The sequence below is a fragment of the Barbus barbus genome, assembly GCF_936440315.1.
Source record: "Barbus barbus genome assembly, chromosome: 14".
In the NCBI taxonomy this organism is placed as follows: Eukaryota; Metazoa; Chordata; class Actinopteri; order Cypriniformes; family Cyprinidae; genus Barbus; species Barbus barbus.
Window position 1 is genome coordinate 30327350 of NC_136742.1, and position 21631 is coordinate 30348980.

A 21631-nucleotide genomic window follows, 5' to 3' on the forward strand; every position below is an offset into this window, starting at 1 on the left:
AGCATCAAGAGATGCTAACTGTTTAGGTGGGGAGGAAGCGAAGATGAAACCATAGCAGATAGGCGGGAGGGTGAGAGTGAGCGTAGGTTACGTCAAAAGATGACATGTGGAGGGGTGCATATTGTGTCAGGAATCATGTTGAGGTTAAGAGTGAGGAGGAAGTGATCTGAAGTGTGCAGTGGAGTAACCAGCACATGATCAGTGGAGCAGTGTCGTGTGTAAATATAAGGTCCAGTTGGTTGCCTGATTTGTGAGTAACTGTTATTAACATTCTCTTGAGATCAAAAGAGGCAAGCAGAGCGTGGAAGTCTGCAGCCTGAGGTTTATAGGTGGATGTTGAAGTCTGCAAGTATAACTAGGGGACTACCATCCTCAGGAAAGGTTGAGAGCAACACATCTAATTCATCCAAGAAGTTACCTTGTGGTCCTGGGGGTCGATAAACAACTACAAAATGGATTTTAAAAGGGTGGGTAATAGTGACTGAATGTGATTCAAAGGAGCTGTTAATACCCAGAGAAGGTAAAGGAATACATTTCCAATCATTAGGGATTAGCAGACCAGTACTACCACCTCTTCCAGTCAGACGCAGAGTGTGGGAAAATTAGAAATTATTGGAGAGTGCTACAGGAGTAACTGTGTCCTCTGGTTTGATCCACATCTCTGTCAGGGCCATGAGGTTTAGTCTTGAATGACTAGTAAAAGATGTAATGAAATCTGCCAGAGACCAACAGAAAAAGAATGTAATGTATTAGCAGCCATAGGCAAAGTGCGCAGGTTGTTAGGATTGCGCTGCCTACAGAGTGTGATGCGTGGCTTGCGAGTGGTAGTAATAGTAGAGATATGGAAACACATAGTAAGAGTTGGGCATAAAAACTGAAACAGAAATGAAGCTAGGTGCAGAAAATAGGATGAATCAAGAGATACTTGTGTCCCTGTGTGGTAGAGTCAATGGTCTTTACACTCTTCGATCTTCACACGACGGCTGCCGTGGTATAACCTTTTTTATACCCGTTTGACAAAATGGAAAATTTAAATCACAACAAAAGGCTAAGCAAGTGCACGACCCTGACAAGGTATGCGATACAGTACAAGACCAAACGCAACTTCAGCACGTCCCGCAGTAAACAAAACAAGCGACCATACTTTATTGGACCATAAATATTATTAGTTTTAGTTAAAAATGTTACGAAAAAATCTTGATTAGTTTTAAAACTTAATTTTTGTATATTTTTTGAAAACCCTGATGGCTCACTATAGACTAGAGTTATTACATTTAATTAAAATAATAATTTAAAAAATATTTAAATAAATGCTAATTGAAAATAAAGTTCTCTATTTAAACATTTTTTATTTTAAAATTAGTTGATGTACTGAAATAAAAAAAATTAAAAAATTAATAACTATGTAGACATTAAAAAAGAAAAACCTACTAAAAGTCGAAAACAACAAAATTGCTAAAATTAAAACGTTAAATCTAAAAACTAATCGAAAATTAATAAAAACTACAAAAGTATCTTAATCATTAAAATAACACTACCTGGTGAAATAATAGACCCAAACTGAATGCCTTAGCACTCATCTTTTTGAGACGCAGCTGCATAGGAGAGTAATTAGGATATTTCCAGACACAAACATCACTCTCGTAGTGCACATGTCTGTTTAATCATTGATCTCCGATGAAACAAACATCTACCAGCATCGATACAATATGTTATGAATGTTAAAAAACGCAGTGGATAGAATTTCAATAAAAGATAGAAAAATATGAAGAAACTATAGAACATCACTTAAACTCTGCCTCATACAACAGCTGGTGAATTTTTAATTTGACGGCGCTCTTCTTGGCGTAAGGCAGCCGTCTGAGATACGGCAGTAAACTAAACAAGAACATTTCGTCCTCCAAGTCCTCGTTGGCCTCCATCTGCCACTTCCTCTTGCGTCCCGAACCCTGCGATCCCGACGCCGAGTAGTGCGAGGATCCATCCAGCATCCCGTGATCGCCCTCAAAGTCCTGCACTGCATACGCCGAGTTCCCGTCCGCCGTCCTCTCCTCCTCCTTGTCCTCTTCGTCTCGGTCCTCCTCAGGCTCGTCGGTGGCTAGCGATCGGGACTGGATGAACGGCGTCAGGAACGACATCTGCCAACTGTACTTCCAGCTGCGGTGGGACGTTCCTGAGGCTCGCCGGCGCTGCTCCGCACGCTTGTCTTTGATGAACATGTCCCGCAAGCTCTTCCATCTCCTGCGACAGTCTTCTTCTGCACACAGACACAACAAACACCACTGAAGACATGCATATGATGCACACTCAACTCGTGCAGAAAAATGCCATGAAATTGCAATTTACTGTTTTCAAGCACTTAATAATAATCGATAAACAGTGATTTTAGCATGTGCACACTTATTAATTACCTAAGAGCATTTTACAATAGCCAGTAAATAATCATTTAAAAAAACTATTTAATTAACAATGCATTGTACAATAATCAATTGAAAGATTTAAGGATGTGTGTTTAAATAATAATAAAATAAACAATAAATTAAGATATATAAAATTATCAATATCAATTAATAGTGATTTAAGCACATTATATATTTGTGTGTTTAATTAACAAATAATACATAAGCAAAGGAAATTGTGATTTAACTGTATGTGTGTGTGTTTATATATATATATATTTACATTTACATTTAGTCATTTGGCAGACGCTTTTATCCAAAGCGACTTACAATTGGGGAATACAAAAAGCGATTCATCTTGAAGAGGCAGTCAGACAGAGGAAGTGCTCGTAACACCAAGTCTCAGTCATTGTTCAAATAAGTACAAACTAGTAGGTGGAGAGAAAGATAGAGGGAAAGTTGTTTTTTTTTTTTTAAGTTTAGGATGAAGTCAAGTACTGCCGAAAGAGATGAGTTTTCAGTTGTTGCTTGAAGGTTGCCAGAGATCCGGCGTTCCGGATAGGGGTGGGAAGATTATTCCACCAGCCAGGAATGGTGAACGAGAATATATATATATATATATCTTAAATATTAAATACTAATATTAATATAAATACATGATATAATAAGAAAACATTATGCGATTTAAGCACACGTATATTTAACTAATAATATAATTAAATTTTACAATAATCAATAAATAGTGATTTAAGCAATTTTAATTAATATAATTAACAATGAATGTTTCAATTATTAATATGTAGAAATTTAAGCATATCTACAGTGCCCTCCATAAGTATTGGAACAGTAAAGATATTGCTCTGTTGGCTGTGGAGTCAAGACATTTGCAAATATGATTAAAAGATGAATATGAGACACAACTACAGAATGTCACATTTTATTATTAGCCGTTTCAATACATAGATATTTTACCAAATAAAAAGAACAGCACTTTTAGAGTTTCATTTGATGTGAGCATAAGTATTGGAGCAGTTGCCTCTCAGGTCTTTCTAAGTGATCAGCTGTGTCCTGCTGCATTAATTCTTCAGATATTAAAAGCAGAGAATGTATCGTATCAGTTATATCCATTACTTCTGTATTCTGAATCTTGCATTCGATGATGACACACAAACCAGGATGAAGATGAGGGAGCTGACTTTGAGAAAAATTTGGATGCTAAAAGAAAAGAGGAAGTCAGTTAGAGCTCTAGCAAAAACAAAGGACATGGAGAAATCAAGAGTTTGGAAACCACCAGCGACACCAGCAACCAACAATGACCTGATCGGCTGAGAAAACAACAGTAGTTGATGACAGACAAATCATAAAAGCTGTGAAAATGAATCCTAAAAGACATGTCTGTAAAATCACCAACAACTTCCAGAAAGCTGGGATGATGCTCTGACAATCTACTGTCCTCAGGAGACTTTGACACAGAATTACAGATGCTACACAGCAAGATGCAAACCTCTGACCAGCACCAAACATAGAAAGGCAAGAGTAGAGTTTGCAAAAAAGCACAAAGATGAACCTTTATCTAAGTGATGGGAAAGCAAAAAATATGGAGAAAAAAAGCGAACTGCAATGATCCCAAGCATACAGCCTCATCTGTAAAGCATGGTGGAGGTGGTGTCATGGCATGGGGATGCATGGCTGCCTCTGGAACAGACCCTCTCAACTTTACTGATGACTTAATGTATGATGACAGTAGCAGAATGAATTTGGAAGGGTACAAAACCATCTTGCCTACCAATATTCAAGAAAATGCCACCAGATTCATTGGGAAGTGCTTCATATTGCATCAGGACAATGACCCAAAACACCCTGCCAGTTCAGTCAAGGAGTTTATAAGAGCAAAGAAATGGAAAGTGTTAGATTTCCCAAGTCAATCTCCAGATTTAAATCTGATTGAACATGAATTTCAGCATCTGAAGAGGAGAGTAAAGGCAGAAACTCCCCAAAACAAGCAACAATTGGGATTGGCTGCATTAAAGGCTGGGAAAAGTATTTCAAAGGATGAGAGCAAGAGTCTGGTGATGTCTATGGGTCACAGACTCACTGCTGTGATTGTGTGCAAGGGATCTGCAACTAAATAATAGCTTTTAATCTTTTATATCTGCCTTATGTTCAACTGTCCCAATACTTATGCTCACATCAATGAGTGGGATGAACTCTAAAAGTGCTGTTCTTTTTATTTGGCAAAACATGTATGTGTTGAAACGGCTAATAATAAAATGTGACATTCTGTAGTTTTGTCTCATATTCATCTTTTAATCATATTTGTAAATGTCTTGACTCCACAGCCAACAGAGCAATTTTGTCTTTACTGTCCCAATACTTATGGAGGGCACTGTATATTTAATTCATAATATAATTAATACATTTTACAATACTCAATAAATAGTGATTTATGCATATTGATTAATAACATCAAAAAAATCTTACAATTAGTAATTTAAGCATATATTTAATAAAAATAATTTTACAATAATCAATAAATAGTGATTTAAACAATTATATTCATATGCATCTATTTTGAATATATTTATATTTTATAGTTAATTATATTAATTAAACATGCATGCATTTTACAATTATAAATTGGTTATAAACCATATTTAGTGACATAATAAATCTTGCAATTTCAATAAGTAGCAATTTAAGCACGAGTATATTTAATTTTAATTACACAAAAATTAAATAATTGAACAATACTACTAATTTCTTGCATGGAAAAAATGTGTATGTCTAAAGCCAGTTTAGATTATAATTAACAACATGTAACAATGAATATGTCAAACTTTCCCAGCAGCATATTAAAAACATATTCAGTAATGTATTCTGCAAATGATGTCTAAATTGGCCCAAGGCATGCATTCATTCATGCATACAGAATAAAAAAAATATGCATACTTTGCAAAAAAAAGACTAAATGTGCTCATTATTTTTACTAAACAAAACCAAATCTGATGCATCTCTGGTTAAAATGATGGCTTTGTGCATCAAAATCAAATTCAGCAGTAAACTCTGTAAACTTTCAATGAAATCAGATCCCACTTACTGTGCAGATCACCAAACTCAAAACAACTCATGCTAGCGTTCAGTAAAGTGTCATATCTAGCCGATTAACCATCCAATGCCTTTTCAACTCAAACACACGCTCTGCTAGTTCTATGATGAAACGGAAACAGCATTCATTAGATATTAATTAAATCTTCAAATCTGGATTCCTGTTAGCCTACTCTGTAACAAGCTAACAGCACACAGCTAGCACTTTAGTGAGCAACAAACAACTTGAGAAAGCGCAACTCTTACCAGGAATTTCAACTTGCAGACTCACGGCTCTCCATGCTTTGGCTTTTCTAGCAGCGTCTTTATATGAATTTATTGTAGAATTGTATAACTCTGGATAGTCGGACACCGCTGCTATTAACCTCTCCTCCATTGTTGTTAGCATTGGGCGGCAAGTGTTTCTAGCTAATAGCGCTGAGTGAAGAGACATGAGCGGGGCTTCCGGTAGGGGGCGCTCGGGGGCGCAGAAATCATCATTCTCATTGGCTTCTATTCAAATTTCAGCATGATTTTTGTCTTATTGAGGGGGTTGTTTTAAAACAACGTATAATCTTTTAAATGTATTATTAATAAGAATTACTATGGGCTTGACTATTAGAAATCTACCAAAGCGGATTCGCTATATTCTGATGTTAGAAATTAATCTCTACTAATCAAAAACGGCTGTGATTGGTTCATTTTGAAAAGCGCTGAGAAACGTAACACGTGACAAATCCGCACGCCTCTAGCGGTCATTAGGGTAAATTACACTTTAATAACGGCACTGAGACAGTTTAATATCTATTTAACTTAAAAGTTATTTAAAATTGTAGAAATGGAACCATGGCACCTGAGCAGTCAGAAATTACAGCCCCCGCCCGTTTTAGATAAATACTTCATAATGCCATTGTAGCCGCTTGATCTATTTCAAAAATAGAAGAATCTTAGAAGTAGCGAGATATCTGCGCATGCGCACTGTTCAGTCAAGTTGCATTACCGAGGTGCAAGCCGGGATTTGTAGTATGTGTAAGCGGCTTAAAATTGAACTGCTCAACTTTAAATCTAAAAGAATAATAATGATAATTTTGGACGTAGAGAAACCAATTTTTTTTATTTGCGTATTAGAAATACCTTCAATGCTTAGTGTGATGGCCATAAATTATAGAAGGGAAGAAATAAAAAAATTCACAATTCACATTTTATTTTAGATCTTCTAGATCCATTATTCATTAGAGTTGTATCCTTCGTTCTGGTCCCCTTTATATCGTGGCGTTTCAATTGTGGCTCCATACGGTTTGCTCACAATTTTTGACAGATCAATTCTCTCCTCATCATTCACACCGGTCCAAACTTCTTCCGTTTCATTCTGCACAAACAAAACACTCACAGTTATACATTTAACCATTTATAAACAATGCAACAATCTTTCACATCAATTACAGTATTTATATTTTCTATGACAGGCCTCTTCAAAATAAAAGTCATCTTCAGTAAACAACCCTCAACAAAATTCTTTGAGGTTTCATTACAAGTTCTTCAGATGTGTTTTGGTTTTGGTGGAATTTAAAAAGTCTCTCCAAAAAAAAAATCAAGCAAAAAATACCCCATTTTTAACTTAAGAGTACTTAAACTTGTTACCTGATGCTCTCTTTGATACTGATCAACAGCATACTGATATTTGACAGCATTCAGACCCAGCAAACCAGCCATTTTCTCTCCAAGAAAATCACAAACTACAGAGAAATTAAGTTATGGCGAGTTATAATGATTAAATACAATATTTCTGATATAAATGACAGAGTTTAACACAAGCATTTCTGTATTATTATACTTATACAAGTATGAAGCGCATGTGTAATTCATTAGAATGTGTATTTAGATACAAAAACTGTATACCATCCACACTTAAATCTTCAGTAAAGACATTATATAACATGTACATGCACTAAATTTGCTTATCTATTCAAAACGAAGCGCATGCGCAGTGCTCAATCAGAACGGAGAAAGCCACTGCGATGTCATAAAAGCTTTTTAGCAAGCATTTACAAATAGTCAGTGTCCCCCACATTCGTAAATAAAAATATGCATGCATCAGTGTACTGCGTATACGCAAGGTATTTTCGAAGCGTTTAATTTTTTCATGTTGATCTGATTATTTTAGGTCTACGCCACCATTTAATTCGAATCGAGCTAATTCAGATTGTTTGATGTGTTCACATGAAGGCTTACCATCCGATTAATAACGGAATATTTGAGTGCATGTAAATGTATCTTGACCTCTGACATGAAAGTTCGTTCAGTCATTAAAATAGCATTTTAATATTAAAGAAACCGCAAAAACAATATTCTTTTATGAATATGAAATAAAATACACCTGTGAATGACCATCAATAAATAGGTTTCCAGGTTTTTCTTACATAGCAAGGACTTTCTCAAAATCTGTGTTCCCCAAAACCGAGAATAATCCTTCCATGTCCAGGTTCCCTAAAAAGTGAAATATAAAACAACCTTTGGTTGTTTTTATACCGGACAGAGATTAAATGAATATGATTCTATTATTGAGTGCATCATCGATACTGACCGGGTCAGAAGCAGTGGGTGCTTGATGAAGCTGATGTTGTGCCTCCTCTTCCTCGCTGTCATCCTCTGTCAGAGTCTCTCCACTAGAGAAATGAATCACCTTCACCTGTCGGGCTTTGACGTCTCTCAGCGGCTCCTGTACATCAGTCATTATGATCAAAACTAGACTTTTCTTCTTACAAGCTACATTTTTTCTTCATCTTTTCTTTTTCGGACACATCACAAGAGCATTTAAGCTTAGTTTTGTTCTCTCCATTACGCTCCAAAAATATTTAGGCCTAAATTTATGTATTTTAATTGCATATAAAATTCCATCTAACATAAGAAACTTAATGTGATACATATTTTTGTCAGTCATACATACACTCAAAAAAATCTTTTTGCGCTTATTTGGTTAAATAATCACATTTTCAAAATGCATTTATATAAATAGCTTAGAATCAGCATAAATCTAAATTTCACCGCCAAACAATTTAATTTATTCAGTTAAAAAGTATGAATGGTTTAAATATGACTGGCATTCAGTTTATTAGCAGTATTACAGAAATCTGAGCGGTTTCATTTATATGATGACTGCCAAATGTGCATCGCATTGTTCATTAGTTTACGATAAAACTGCAATCTGGATAGATTTTATATGCAATTCAAATACATAAATCTTGAATTTAGGCCTGAATATTTAGTGAGGAAGTGTGAAGGTGTATTTACCAAGGGCAGGTGCTGCAATAAGTCTATGTACATTAAATAAAGGCTTGGTTAAAAAAGCTAAAAGCTGAATAACAAGAGATCAATACTGACCTGCTGCTGTTGAGATACAGACAGCTGATCGAACGCATATAAAACACTTACGTCTGTGTGCATGCTGTGCCTTTTCCAGCAGAATCCCCTGTGTTCATATCTTCAAAGAACTCCTCAAATAGTGATTTTTCTCACAGTTGGCTGAAAGTTTCCTTCACCATCACAGGAGGAAGTAAGTCTCATGCACACTGGTGTTGTGTGTCTTACGTCGTTCCAGGACAGATGAACTACATATTTGCTGACGTAGACGTCAGAGCATATAATCTTGATATACTTGTATTGCTAGTATTGCAAAAAGATCACGCCAGTATGAACCACATGATTTGAACATTCTGGAGAACAAATGCTGCACAAAACAAATAGTTGACACACATTTTAATGGGAAAAACCATTAAATGCATGACTGTGAGTTACAGGTTGACATTGTAATCTGTAAGTATATAAGATGATGAATACATATCCATACAACTGCATAGATAACGAATAATTACAAAAACTAAAAGTGATCATGGCGTGTCATCTTACAATGCCAGAGAAAGTCTTGTTCTCTGCAGAATTGTGTTAAATAAACATACAGCAAAATATCTGACAATAATTTACCCTTAAGTATACAAACTCTTCGTTTTCAGTATGCTGTTGCGTATGAATTAAAGCAGGGGCCAAAATGACAAGCGATAACATTTAGTGATCATTTCTGTACCTGTAGCCGAAGTGAAAGTGCATATAGTTTTGAAGTTTTTACAACTCATAAAGCACCAGTGTCACATTTACCAACTCAAACATGGTTGAACATATTCAGATAAATGTCAGTGTTGAGTTTACAGAAAAAAAAAACCTAACACATCAAACCAGCAAAAGCAACTGGGAGTTTGAGTTTCCTACGTCATGTACAGCACAGCAATCCATGTTTGGATTATTTGGACAGGTTTCAAATCAGAAGCAAATCATTTTTTCAAAAGTGACTGTAAATATATACACGCATGGAAAATAAGTCCAGTAAAAGTTGATATTTGAAGTTATAATCAGGCCGAAGCTTATGGCACGTCACATCTTCACCCTGTTTAATTCTGACGAGGATGGTTTTAATTAACTGCTGAGATAGTCAAATATAACTGGGTATCATTCTGTTCTTTTCATACCAAAGCCCAACTAAAAAAATAATAATAATAATAATGTGCTTTTCCGCTCCTCCCGCTAAGAAATACTAATCATACAGCTGATATTTCAAGTGCAATAAGTGAGCGATAAGTAATAATCTTTTATCTTAAACTAATGTACTCGAAATAATGTACTTGTATTTCGATAGAAACTGCTTTTGTTTAGTAAATCACAACAGTCCAGATATTATATTTTGCATGTAGCCAATTTTTCAGACAACTATTTATTGCATTATGACACTGTATTCATTATATAATATACACTGTATTCACGGCAATTACGCAGATTCTCATTAATGCAATACCAAAGAAAATTATATTATGCGTGTGCTTAGAAAATGTGTTTAATTGTCATGAAAATAATGTTATAATGCAATTATAAGTTTTTTTCTCTTTACACTTTTTTCTTTAGATGTTGGGGTGAAATCTGAAATTCACATAGTTTAAATGCTGTTTAACATTTGCATTAATCAATGGATAATTTTAATAGAGTCCATTTCTAAACATTATTTTATTATTATTTCATTATTTATATTTAGAGACCTATAGAAGTTATTCTCCTATCAATGGACCCAATAAACCTTCTAGGATCATCTATATTCTGCTACAGAGAGATAATCAAATGGTTCAGTCTGGGTTATTAGTATTAACTGTTCGTCAGATTAGTCACGCAATCCTTCATTAGAACATCTGTCGTTTGTAGACGAAACACCTTAAACAGAATCCGAGCACGAGACAGACGCCACTGTTATATCACTATGTTATATTGGTATATATTTGAGCAGGGAGAGAATTAGACGAGATAAGACTACAGACTCCTCCAGATCTCCTGGACATCATGCTTCACCTGTCTGCCGCTGCTTCAGAAGGAGTTTAAGAGACGACGCAGCCCGTGTCCTTCTGCGGCTTCAGATCCAGCTCCTTCACCGGCTTTATCTCCTCATCGTGCTTCGCTTTTGCCTGGAGGGGGGAAAATCATCATTTAAAAATGTTAATACTTTAATTGCTAAAGTCAATATATAAATGGTTTCTGTTGCTGATGAGACATCATGACAGTCAGTAAATAGATGTCCACTAAGAGCAGATACAGTATGCTGTCTAATGTAAAAATACTACTTAGAACCAAAATCACATTTATTTGCATATAAATGTCTAGCATTTATATTTAATATACTATTAATTATAAATATATGTGGGTCAAAGACAAAAAGGTTTTCAAGCATTAGAATGTGTCTTGTTTAATTTTACTTTATGAGCAAAAAATAATGATTTACAGAAGACACCTACTAAAATGTCATTCAGTGTAACAATAGTTCAAATACCCAAAAGTCTTGTCAGGCATATTTACAAGCAGAATCATTAGATGCCATCATAAGACTCAAGTGCAGCTTCAAGGAAATCAGCTTCTCAGTTGTATTTTTTATCCTTTATTCTTTTAGTTTGTATAGGGTAAATACTTATAGTATACTTATAGTTAAATCTGTTAGTAGTGTATAGGTTTATAGTGTTTTTTTACTTCATTGTTGTATGTCTGTATTTATGTAGCACCGTGGTGCTGCGAGACACAACATTTCGTTCCACTGTATGTCCCCACATGTAGCGGAATGACAATAAAGCTCAACTTGAACTTGAACTTCTCCATGAAGCTTGTCAGCAGATGAAAGCACAGAGTGCTCTAAAATTTCCCGGTGAACGGCTGCATTGACTCTGGACTTGATAAAACACAATGGACCAACACCAGCAGACGTCACGGCACCCCAAATCATCACTGACTGTGGAAACTTCACACTGGACTTCATGCAGCTTGGATTCTGTGCCTCTCCAGTCTTCCTCCAGACTCCAGACCTTGATTTCCAAATGAAATGCAAAATTTACTTTTATCTGAAGAGAGGACTTTGGACCACTGAGCAACAGTCCAGTTATTTTCTCCACAGCCTAGGTATGATACTTATGATGATGTTTCTGGTTCAGAAGTGGCTTGGTAGCCCTTTTCCTGAAGACGTCTGAGCGTGGAGACTCTTGATGCACTGCCTCCAGCTTCAGTCCACTCCTTGTGAAGCTCTCACAAGTGTTTGAATCAGCTTTGCTTGACAGTATTCTCAAGCTTGCAATCATCCCTGTTGCTTGTGCACCTTTTCCTACCCAATTTCTTCCTTCCAGTCAACTTTGCATTTAATATGCTTTGATACAGCACTCTGTGAACAGCCACCCCTTTCAGTAATGACCCTCTGTGACTTACCCTCTTTGTGGAGGGCGTCAATGTTTGTCTTCTGGATCATTGCCAAGTCAGCAATGTCTCTTTTTCTTGACAAGAAGTGCATTTATTCAGTCGCAGAACGTCTTTACGACCACATCAAACGGGAGAGGTTTCTGACGCGCGCTCCACTTCTCTCCAGCGCCAGTCAAACGAGCGTGGAAACGGTCCTGTGCTCAGAGCGCACGCTCTTCAATTACACGCATAAAGGCACCGGCGTATCCTGTAGCCTGTATCCTTTCATATCAAAGCGCGAAATAAACTACATGCATGCGATGTCGTGGTCAGTTCAGTCATGAAGTTACCAAAAAGACGATTAAAGCTGCCTTAAAAAGGTGCATGCATGTAATATATTTTGAGTCACATTTAAGAACATGTCTCTGAAATGGTTTTCAAAACTGTCCTGGAGCAGCCCAGCACTGTCTCCCTCATCTATCACACCCGATTCAACTCGTCAGCTCATTAATAGAGACTTTAAGACCTGAAGTGGGTCAGAAAAGGTAAAAAGAATAGAGAGAAAATATGATGCGTGTCATATACGTTCAGCAGCGGCAGTTCTTAAAGAAATAACAGCCAAAATAACCTAATAACCAGCAGCTGTGATGTCTATTAATCAAAGAACAAAAAAAACAAAAAAAGAGAAAAAATAACTTTTATAGCTTTAAGGATTCATTTAGAATTTAATGTTTGATAGTTTCAATTTCTGTATATTTCTGTTGAAGGGCACAGGTAAATATGACATTATAATAGGTTTATGTGAAGATTGTTTGAAGTTCACTTAAATTAGAAGTAATTTTTTTGAAGTCTAATAAATGTTAAAATTATAACTCAATTATACTGTAATGTTGAATGGCTATAGTCAATGGTTAAATATTGGTGGGGGGGACTTTTATAGAGAAATAAGTATTGGTATCAGTGATACTGGCCTTCAGTCATAAAAAAAGATGCCATTAAACAAATATTTAAAAATATACTGTCTTTATGTTGTTTGTACATTAATTTGAAGATTGAATGTGAAATTATTGCAATATAAAAGTATATTTAAAAACTTTAATGTTAGGTGGGATTTATCGCGAAAAATGTGTGATTAATAATAATATATATATATATATATATATATATAATAATATATATAAAAAAAATTATATATATATATATATATATATATATATATATATATATATATATATATAAAATGTTTGGGAAAGAAAAGTTGTCCTCATCACCTTGTCTTCTTTGGGTCCTTTGGTCAGGTCAAAGCTGGCGTAGACTTCAGGTGTGCACTGAGCGCTGAGAGGCGGGAGCTCGAATGCAGTCGGTTCAGCCAAACCGTAACTGGCCTTCAGTTCCAGCGCTGGAGCTTCAGCAGGAACCTTATGAAAGTAACTGACACAGAAATCCAGCCATCAACACAGAGTTCTCCAGGAATCGTTTGATCAATAAACGTCTTTATCCGGACCCGTGTTTGACTCACATGAAGCCGTTCTCTCTCTGGCATTTCTCCAGGGTGTTTTTGATGAACGTGCCCAGCTTCTTAAAGAAGAGCTGTTCCGAGGGTTTGGCTGTGCTGCCGGGACCCTTCATCTGACGGTACTCTTTACACAAGGCTTCAGCGCGGGAATAAACTGCGACACACAGATTCAATACAAGCATTAATAGAAAGGATTTCACCCAGAAAACATGGGAGAACTCTAAATAATCACAGACTAAAAACCATTACAGCATCATTCCACTAGAAAACACTGTATTTTTATACTTCAAAATTTCATGTTTGTGTAACTTGCGTTTTCTTTGTAATTGTGAGATTTACTAGCAATTTCTGAGTGAAAAGTGTATAAAGAGCTCATTAGGATAAATTGCATATTTGTACCACTACACTTTTCTTTCTTTAATATCAGTACTAAATGTGACCCTGGAGCACAAAACCAGTCTTAAATCGCTGGGGTATATTTGTAGCAATAGCCAAAAATACATTGCATGGGTCAAAATTATTGACTTTTCTTTCATGCCAAAAATCATTAGGATATTAAGTAAAGATCATGTTCCATGAAGATATTTTGTAAATTTCCTACTGTAAATATATCAAAACTTATTTTTTGATTAGTAATATGCATTGGTAAGAAATTAATTTGTACAACTTTAAAGGCGATTTTCTTAATATTTAGATTTTGTTGCACCCTCAGATTCCAGATTTTCAAATAGTTGTATCTCGGCCAAATATTGTCCTATCATAACAAACCATACATCAATGGAAAGCTTATTTATTCAGCTCTCGGATGATGTAGAAATCTCAATTTCGAAAAATTGACACTTATGACTGGTTTTGTGGTGAAGGGTCACAAATAACAAAATATGTCTTTGAATTATTTTATTTGTTTGTTTGTTTATTTAACAGGGACAATACTCCAGGCATTATTATTATACAAAGACAACCAATGCCATGCATACAGGGCATATAGCATAAAGCTACTTTGCAGCCTTCCTCAGAATATAAAACATGTCCATCAAAATACCCAATAGCACATCATATATGGCTGAAATGTGATCATTTGTTGATGGATTCATCATTTGCTTACATTTCTCAGCCTCCTGCAGGGATCTTATGGCCTCTCCGCATTTATCACCTGCGAGAAGAGTCTGTCCATGATAGCAGTGTGCCTGGAAATAACAAATATATCATACAGCAAAACATTTATTGCATTAGTGTGACCAAATAACAAAATTAGTGATTGTACCCAAACACTCCACTCGTCTGCCATTGTTCAAAGGAACAGAAAGTCCTGCCCCAGACTGAGTCAATTATTGCATGTTAAATTATTTCATTTAAACTGATCTAGTAACATCGGGCATTTAATCCCAAATCTACAGCTTCAGTTCAGACAGACTCACATAAGCCATGTAGAAGTGCTGCTTCAGCTGCAGGTATTTCTTCCATTTACTGCTGCATTCTGGATCCAAAGTGTTCAGAGTGTGATCTGAGCAAATATAAGAAACATAGGTAGCATTTTTATTATACAGAACTCAAATGCTTTATGAATGCTTGAATATTTCGGTAAAATGACCAAACTGCATATTAATTATTTCAATGTCTGACGTGTCTCTTCGCACTCTGAGTCTCAACATGATACAATTATTTTAATTCAAATCAATATTCATGTCCATGCATGATTTCATGATTTATATTGAGGTCCATTCAGGCCCTTTACATATACATGTTATTTAAATGTAACATATAAATATATATATATTCTTGTTAGATTAAGACATCACAAGATCCCATTTGTTAACATTAATTAAGGCATTAGCTAACATGAACTTAAAATAAATCATACTAATATGCCGATTTGCTGCACAAGAAACATTTCTGTTGAAAACATTTGTGCTGGTTCATATTTTTGTGAAAACTGTGATGCATTGTATTTTTCAGGATTCACAGATGAACAGTAAGTTCAAAAGAACAGCATTTATTTGACATAGAAATCTTTTGTTACATTATAAATGACTTTACGGTCACTTTAGATCAATTTAATGCATCCTTGCGGAATAAAAGTATTAATTTCTTTAAAAAAAAAAATCTTATGGGCGCCTAACTTTTGAATGGTAGTATGTAACATATAGTAATATATACACACACACACAAACATATACAAATGTGTGTAAAATATTAAATACATTATTTCAATTACTCAGAAATCTTTAAGCGATAGTTCACCCCAAAACCTTTAATGCACAATATCAGAGCATGTGTCTCTAAACTTACCGGCCTTCTGGTAGAAGTTGGCGGTCTCAAACGACAGCGCTGCGATGAGGGAGGCGTTGTGCTTCAGCTCGATGGCTCTGGCAATGGTGACTAAAAACAGAGACACATGAACCATCACTCACACACACACACACACACACAGAGCAGTTCTCCAGCGATCATGACTGTCGGTGTGTTTTACCCTCCTGAGCCTCGGCCTGACTCTGCACAATGTAGGTGTCAATGACTCGCGGCTCCAGGTCTCGACCCTTCTCTGCTGGAGTGATGAGCCGAGGAATATGAGTCTCCTGACAGGAAACACACCACAGGAGCACATTCAGAAAGAAAAACAGGTAACCGAGTCAAATATTACCATGGATCGAGCAGGAAGACAATCATGACCATGCATTACAGTGATTTACAGCGTTTAAGGGGTTTTAGACGCTATGTGGTAAAATCAGTGTAATGCATGCACCCTAATGTCTTTTTGCTTTAATTTTCCACAAAATAAGCACATTTTACCTTAAGGGTTTTAAAAATTCCAGCCGCGATTTTCAAACTCTTGTGAACATCTTTGGCCTCATCCTCTGTGATGCTACAGTTTAAAACAAAAGCAACCTGTCTTTAATCAAATGCTAAAAATATCTAGCCTAAAATTCAACTTCCTGTTGAATCCTGTCACTGACCAACCAATCATTCCAGAGAGAAGTGACACATGTAACTTACTTCTCCTTTCCGGACAGTCGTGAGGCAAACTTTGTGTACCAGATGGCAACATTAAAGGCCATAGACACCAGCTCAAAAACAGCATCCTGCTGGGCACTGAAAAACACAAATCATAATTTATTCCTTGTTATTCTAGTTCAAATACAACTGTCACTTTCATAAAAGCTCATCAAATTAGATCAATGTCAACATGGACATGTAGCATAATATGCATTCACCTTGAAAATAAATGAACTAAATTACACAAGATTTACAGAAAATACACGTGCATTTGAAGTGAGGATGAATGTAGTTTGTTCAGAGCACAATTAATTATTAGCTTGATAAATATAATAATGAATTTCAGTGTTTTCGTCTAAGAAATGTTAGCCTTTATGTATAATGCATTATAAAGTAATTCAGAATGTACATTGTGATGCATTATAATTTGTGTAAAAAATGAAATTATTTGCAGATTATATTTGAAATTAGTTGTCATGTGTTTTGATGGCTTATAGTTTCTAAAAGTATAGCAATGAATAAATAATTATTATAATGTACTGTAACTGTGGTTACAATTTGTGGTTTCATTATGAGGTTCATTACACGGCATAATTAATGCATTAAAATACTTCTATGATCCATTAATAAATGCTTCACGTATTACTCATTTTTGTTTACTTTTGCACAAATTCTTTTCACCAGTCGATGAAATGTAAAATATGGGTCCAAACCAGTTGAAAACCACTGTGCTAAACCACATTGTGTATTAGTTCAGCTCTTTCTGAATTACCTTGCAATATTTCCCTGTAAAGTGTCACTCCACTTGAAGTTCTGGATGAACCGGAGCTTGCTCTCTTGTGTGGTTCCATCCAGTGGCAAAATGAATCCTATAACAACAACAACATGCCTCTGAGCAGAATAAATGCAAATGAATTAAATAAAAAACAGCCTGAGCAAATGCCTGATCAGAGAGGGAAAATAACAGTGCACAAACCCTGTAAAAGAGCAAAATATTCATCACTGGATTTCTTCATGATCTCTGGGGTACATGTGGCATCTGTGAACATGTCCAGCAGTCGGGCCCGGGTCGTTCTCATGTCACTGAGACAGATTTAACATTTCTATCAGAAACAATCATCCTGTGACCATACATCCTCTTTTTCCCAGACGGGATTTCCAAATTGGTTAAATATCTGTGTTTTGGCTTTGTTTTCCTACAGTCCTCATATACAGAGATTTCATGTAATCTGGATTATGTCCTTGTCATTTTCTATTGATTACATATATTCACACAATAGCAATAAATTATTCATAATTTACTGATTCTCCCTAATTATTATTTTTATGCCTACATGACATGCAGGTAAACTAAATATTTTGTGTTTTAGTAAGTGTTTTATTTTGATATTAAAATATTATATATATAAATATTGATATTAAAATATTTTTATGATTTAATCATTAAATTCACAAAAGTTCCTTCACGAACCCCAGTTGATATAATGCTGTAATATCATGCTTAAATCAGTTTGTTTTGTTAATAACAACAAATGGAATTTATTTTCTTTGCATTTTAATATCAGTATGGTACAATATTATCCTATTTAAATCAATGTGATAATCGTTACGTTAAAAAGTAATCTAAACATAATCAAAAAGTACTCTGATTATATTACCTAAAATGTGTAATGTAATGGATTAGCCTATGTTACTAAATACAATTTTTGTCATGTAATTTGGAATCAGTAACAGACTACAATTTGTAAGTAATCTACCCAGCTCTGATTATATGTACAGTTGTACATGTATCTGCATTGATCTCTGTAGATCCCGCCTTCTCGCATGCCATAATTGGTTGATTACGCACAATGCCTGCTACTTTTCACTCATTACCACCAGCAAGTATAAAAAAAATAGAAAAACAAACCCAAAACTTGGACATATTAGACAATTTAGAAATCCCAGCCAGGAAAGAGGACGCAGGGGCATCCTAAAATACAATGAATATATAATAGCAGCATGAAATCCTCACTTGCAGATCTTATTGGCAGCGGGACTGGATGCCACACCATACAGGTTAAAGGACACAGGTGCTGTGGCTTTCAGAGGGTTTCGATGGAACCAGTGAGTCATGATGAGAGGATACCTGAACGAGAAGAAAGATGCTATTATCAGCTTCAGTTCATTTCAATATTTGATCTATTTGCTGTTGTATGATCACCACCATATATCCAGTGTTAAATCTGCATCCTGACCATCTTGAGAAACACACCCAGTTTACTAAAACAACTTGACTAGACATTATATGATGTCACAGATGTTATTAACACTGATATTTTCAATGCTTGTGAGAGATATACACAAGTTATGATTCCACATCTATTAATACGCAGTGAATTTTCCTATTAAGAAGAAATATTATTTACAAAAGATCAGATGAAAAGATCTCTAAAGTACAGTTTATCGGTTCTGTGTGAATTATGAGCGAGATATTTGATAAGGCAGGTCCATTTCTAACATCTTGGCCTTGTTTATTAACACATCGACATGAATAAAAACTGACATAGATCCAACACACTGGCTAAAACATGCTACAAATGAAAACACACTTAATGTTGCTCACAATATGATTAAAACCTGAGAGAAATCTCTATTCAGCAGCAGCAACACCCTCAAATCTCACAACAGACTCTTGTTTTAAATCAGATAAATACCAGAAATGTGTCGACTGTCAGATGTTTGTTGTTTTAATCGGAGAGACTCCAAACATGTAGATCAGGAAACGCCAAAACAATGAATGCACTTCCTGTATGACGTGTTTCGGGCGGTGACGTCATGTGCACGCCCATTGGTTTAAACCCCCCGCTTACGTCTTTATTTTGATGCGTGTTTTGGTAGCGTTTTATCACTTGTTGTGGTTGTATATTATCATTTTTGTTTCTTTATGTAAAACATATATATAATAAAAATTTGAATATGCAATCAACCAATTAACCAACTCACTTATCTTACAGTAGAGCTTTCATTCAAATTTTATATACCAGTAGTTTTTTGTGTTTTTGTCGTTTTTATTCGTTTTTCTATTTAAATATGTCCATATAGTTGTATGTTTTAGTTTAATTTGTTTCAGTTTATTACTTCTACTTCAAACTAAATAACCATGAGAAACGTTGCCTTGGAAACTAGCTGAAATAAAATATTTTACTTCAGTTACTATATATTTAAGATACTAAAAAGCTTATTACATTACAATATTTATTTTGTGTCATAAAAGTTAACATTTATGTTTTATTAAAGCATTGTATGTGCTATGCAGTGTTGGGGAAAGTTACTTTTAAAAGTAATCCATTACAATATTGCGTTACTCCCTAAAAACGCAACTAATTACGTTACTTCGTTACTTTTTATGGAAAGTAATGTGTTACGTTACTTTTGCGTTACTTTCAGGTTAATTTTTAAATATGAGCAGGCTTGATTTTGCGAATCATTTGATTTAGTTCGGAACTTCGGAGTGCGAATCATTTGATTCAGATCGGAACTTCGGAGTGCGAATCATTTGATTCAGATCGGAACTTCGGAGTGCGAATCATTTGACTCAGATCGGAACTTCGGAGTGCGAATCATTTGATTCAGATCGGAACTTCGGAGTGCGAATCATTTGATTCAGATCGGAACTTCGGAGTGCGAATCGTTTGATTCAGTTCGGAACTTCGGAGTGCGAATCATTTGATTCAGATCGGAACTTCGGAGTGCGAATCATTTGATTCAGTTCGGAACTTCGGAGTGCGAATCATTTGATTTAGTTCGGAACTTTGGAGTGCGAATCATTTGATTTAGTTCGGAACTTCGGAGTGCGAATCATTTGATTTAGTTCGGAACTTCGGAGTGCGAATCATTTGATTTGATTCATTTGACCATGCAATTTGTGTACCATGGTGGTGTTTTTTTTTTAGTAAGACCATGGTTAATTTTTGGAAGGGATGTGTTGACAGGTTAACAAAAAATGTAATAAATTTATTAAGAGGACACTTTATATGTATAGTTACTGAGAAAAAATAAGTGTAATAAAATTACAGTTAGGCTACTTGTGAAAATTTTAACGACTACAAAGGGGGTTACATCTGAATTTTTTTTCACACACATTCAGATTTAATATTGATTTCTTTCTTAAATTGCTGTGAAATAGTTGCTCTAAAATATGAAATACAAATGTTTCAGGAGATTAGGACACAGAATAGGACACATCATTATTGGATATATGTTTTATTTCCTATTTGGGTTTATGTGTATGCTTTTTTTTTTTTTTTTAAGATTAACTGTTTTCCAAGCCATTGTTAGATGGCAGAGTTTCCTAGTCATAACTATGCAAAGATTTGATTTCAAAGCTACTAAACTATTTCCTGTTATGATTTTAAATCTGTATTTAACCTCAGAATGATCTCAAAGTAAGTCTGATTTTGTGGTGGTTGCGTTTTAAAACTAAATTATTATATATTATAAATGAAAGTTTGACAGTAATCCGTGTTGAGTGATGCTGTAAGGTTAACCCTGCCTGGTTTACATGTTGAAAATGATTAACAGTTGAAAACATTACAAAAGTAGAAAAGTAATCAAGTGTAATTGATAAAGTAGTTGAAATCAGAATCAGAATGAGCTTTATTGGCCAGGTATGTTTACATATACAAGGAATTTGTAGCTCCACAGTGCAACAGAAAAACAGCAACAGGACAGGACACAGATAATAAAAGAATAACATACAAATAGGCAATGTACAAAACAGCAAAAACACAATATGTAATATAGACAATTATGTATGTACAGGTCTGATATGTGCAAATTAGAAATGAGAAAAAAAATAAAAAAATAAGTGTGGTGGATAAATAATGTATAATATAGTTACACTACTTGT

The 21631-nt window shown here is 35.1% G+C and overlaps 3 protein-coding genes across 4 annotated transcripts; all 3 read right to left on the bottom strand.

The window, feature by feature from the left end:
• Positions 1-1644: 1644 nt before the first annotated feature.
• Positions 1645-5894, bottom strand: LOC306880527 (uncharacterized protein). The gene is made up of 2 exons (XM_079434089.1): positions 5751-5894; positions 1645-2257 (listed from the first exon to the last, which is right to left on the bottom strand). The coding sequence occupies exons 1-2, from the start codon at positions 5890-5892 to the stop codon at positions 1785-1787; spliced, it is 615 nt and encodes a 204-aa protein (XP_079290215.1). The 5' UTR covers positions 5893-5894; the 3' UTR covers positions 1645-1784.
• Positions 5895-6573: 679 nt separating this feature from the next.
• LOC306880528 (protein FAM177A1) lies at positions 6574-10017 on the bottom strand. 2 transcript variants are annotated; one of them, XM_079434091.1, is made up of 5 exons: positions 8916-10017; positions 8068-8202; positions 7904-7970; positions 7125-7219; positions 6574-6852 (listed from the first exon to the last, which is right to left on the bottom strand). In XM_079434091.1, the coding sequence occupies exons 1-5, from the start codon at positions 8925-8927 to the stop codon at positions 6709-6711; spliced, it is 453 nt and encodes a 150-aa protein (XP_079290217.1). In that variant the 5' UTR covers positions 8928-10017; the 3' UTR covers positions 6574-6708. The 2 variants fall into 2 exon arrangements, with proteins under 2 accessions (XP_079290217.1, XP_079290216.1); XM_079434090.1 differs by lacking the exon at positions 8916-10017 and having other exon boundaries at positions 6673-6852; positions 8068-8342.
• LOC306880518 (BRO1 domain-containing protein BROX) lies at positions 9224-19534 on the bottom strand. The gene is made up of 13 exons (XM_079434078.1): positions 19437-19534; positions 18755-18868; positions 17717-17823; positions 17513-17609; positions 16741-16836; positions 16537-16609; positions 16217-16322; positions 16036-16125; positions 15165-15250; positions 14852-14933; positions 13750-13900; positions 13502-13661; positions 9224-10981 (listed from the first exon to the last, which is right to left on the bottom strand). Exons 2-13 carry the CDS (start codon positions 18853-18855, stop codon positions 10895-10897), a joined length of 1236 nt encoding a protein of 411 aa, XP_079290204.1. The 5' UTR covers positions 18856-18868; positions 19437-19534; the 3' UTR covers positions 9224-10894.
• Positions 19535-21631: the final 2097 nt, after the last annotated feature.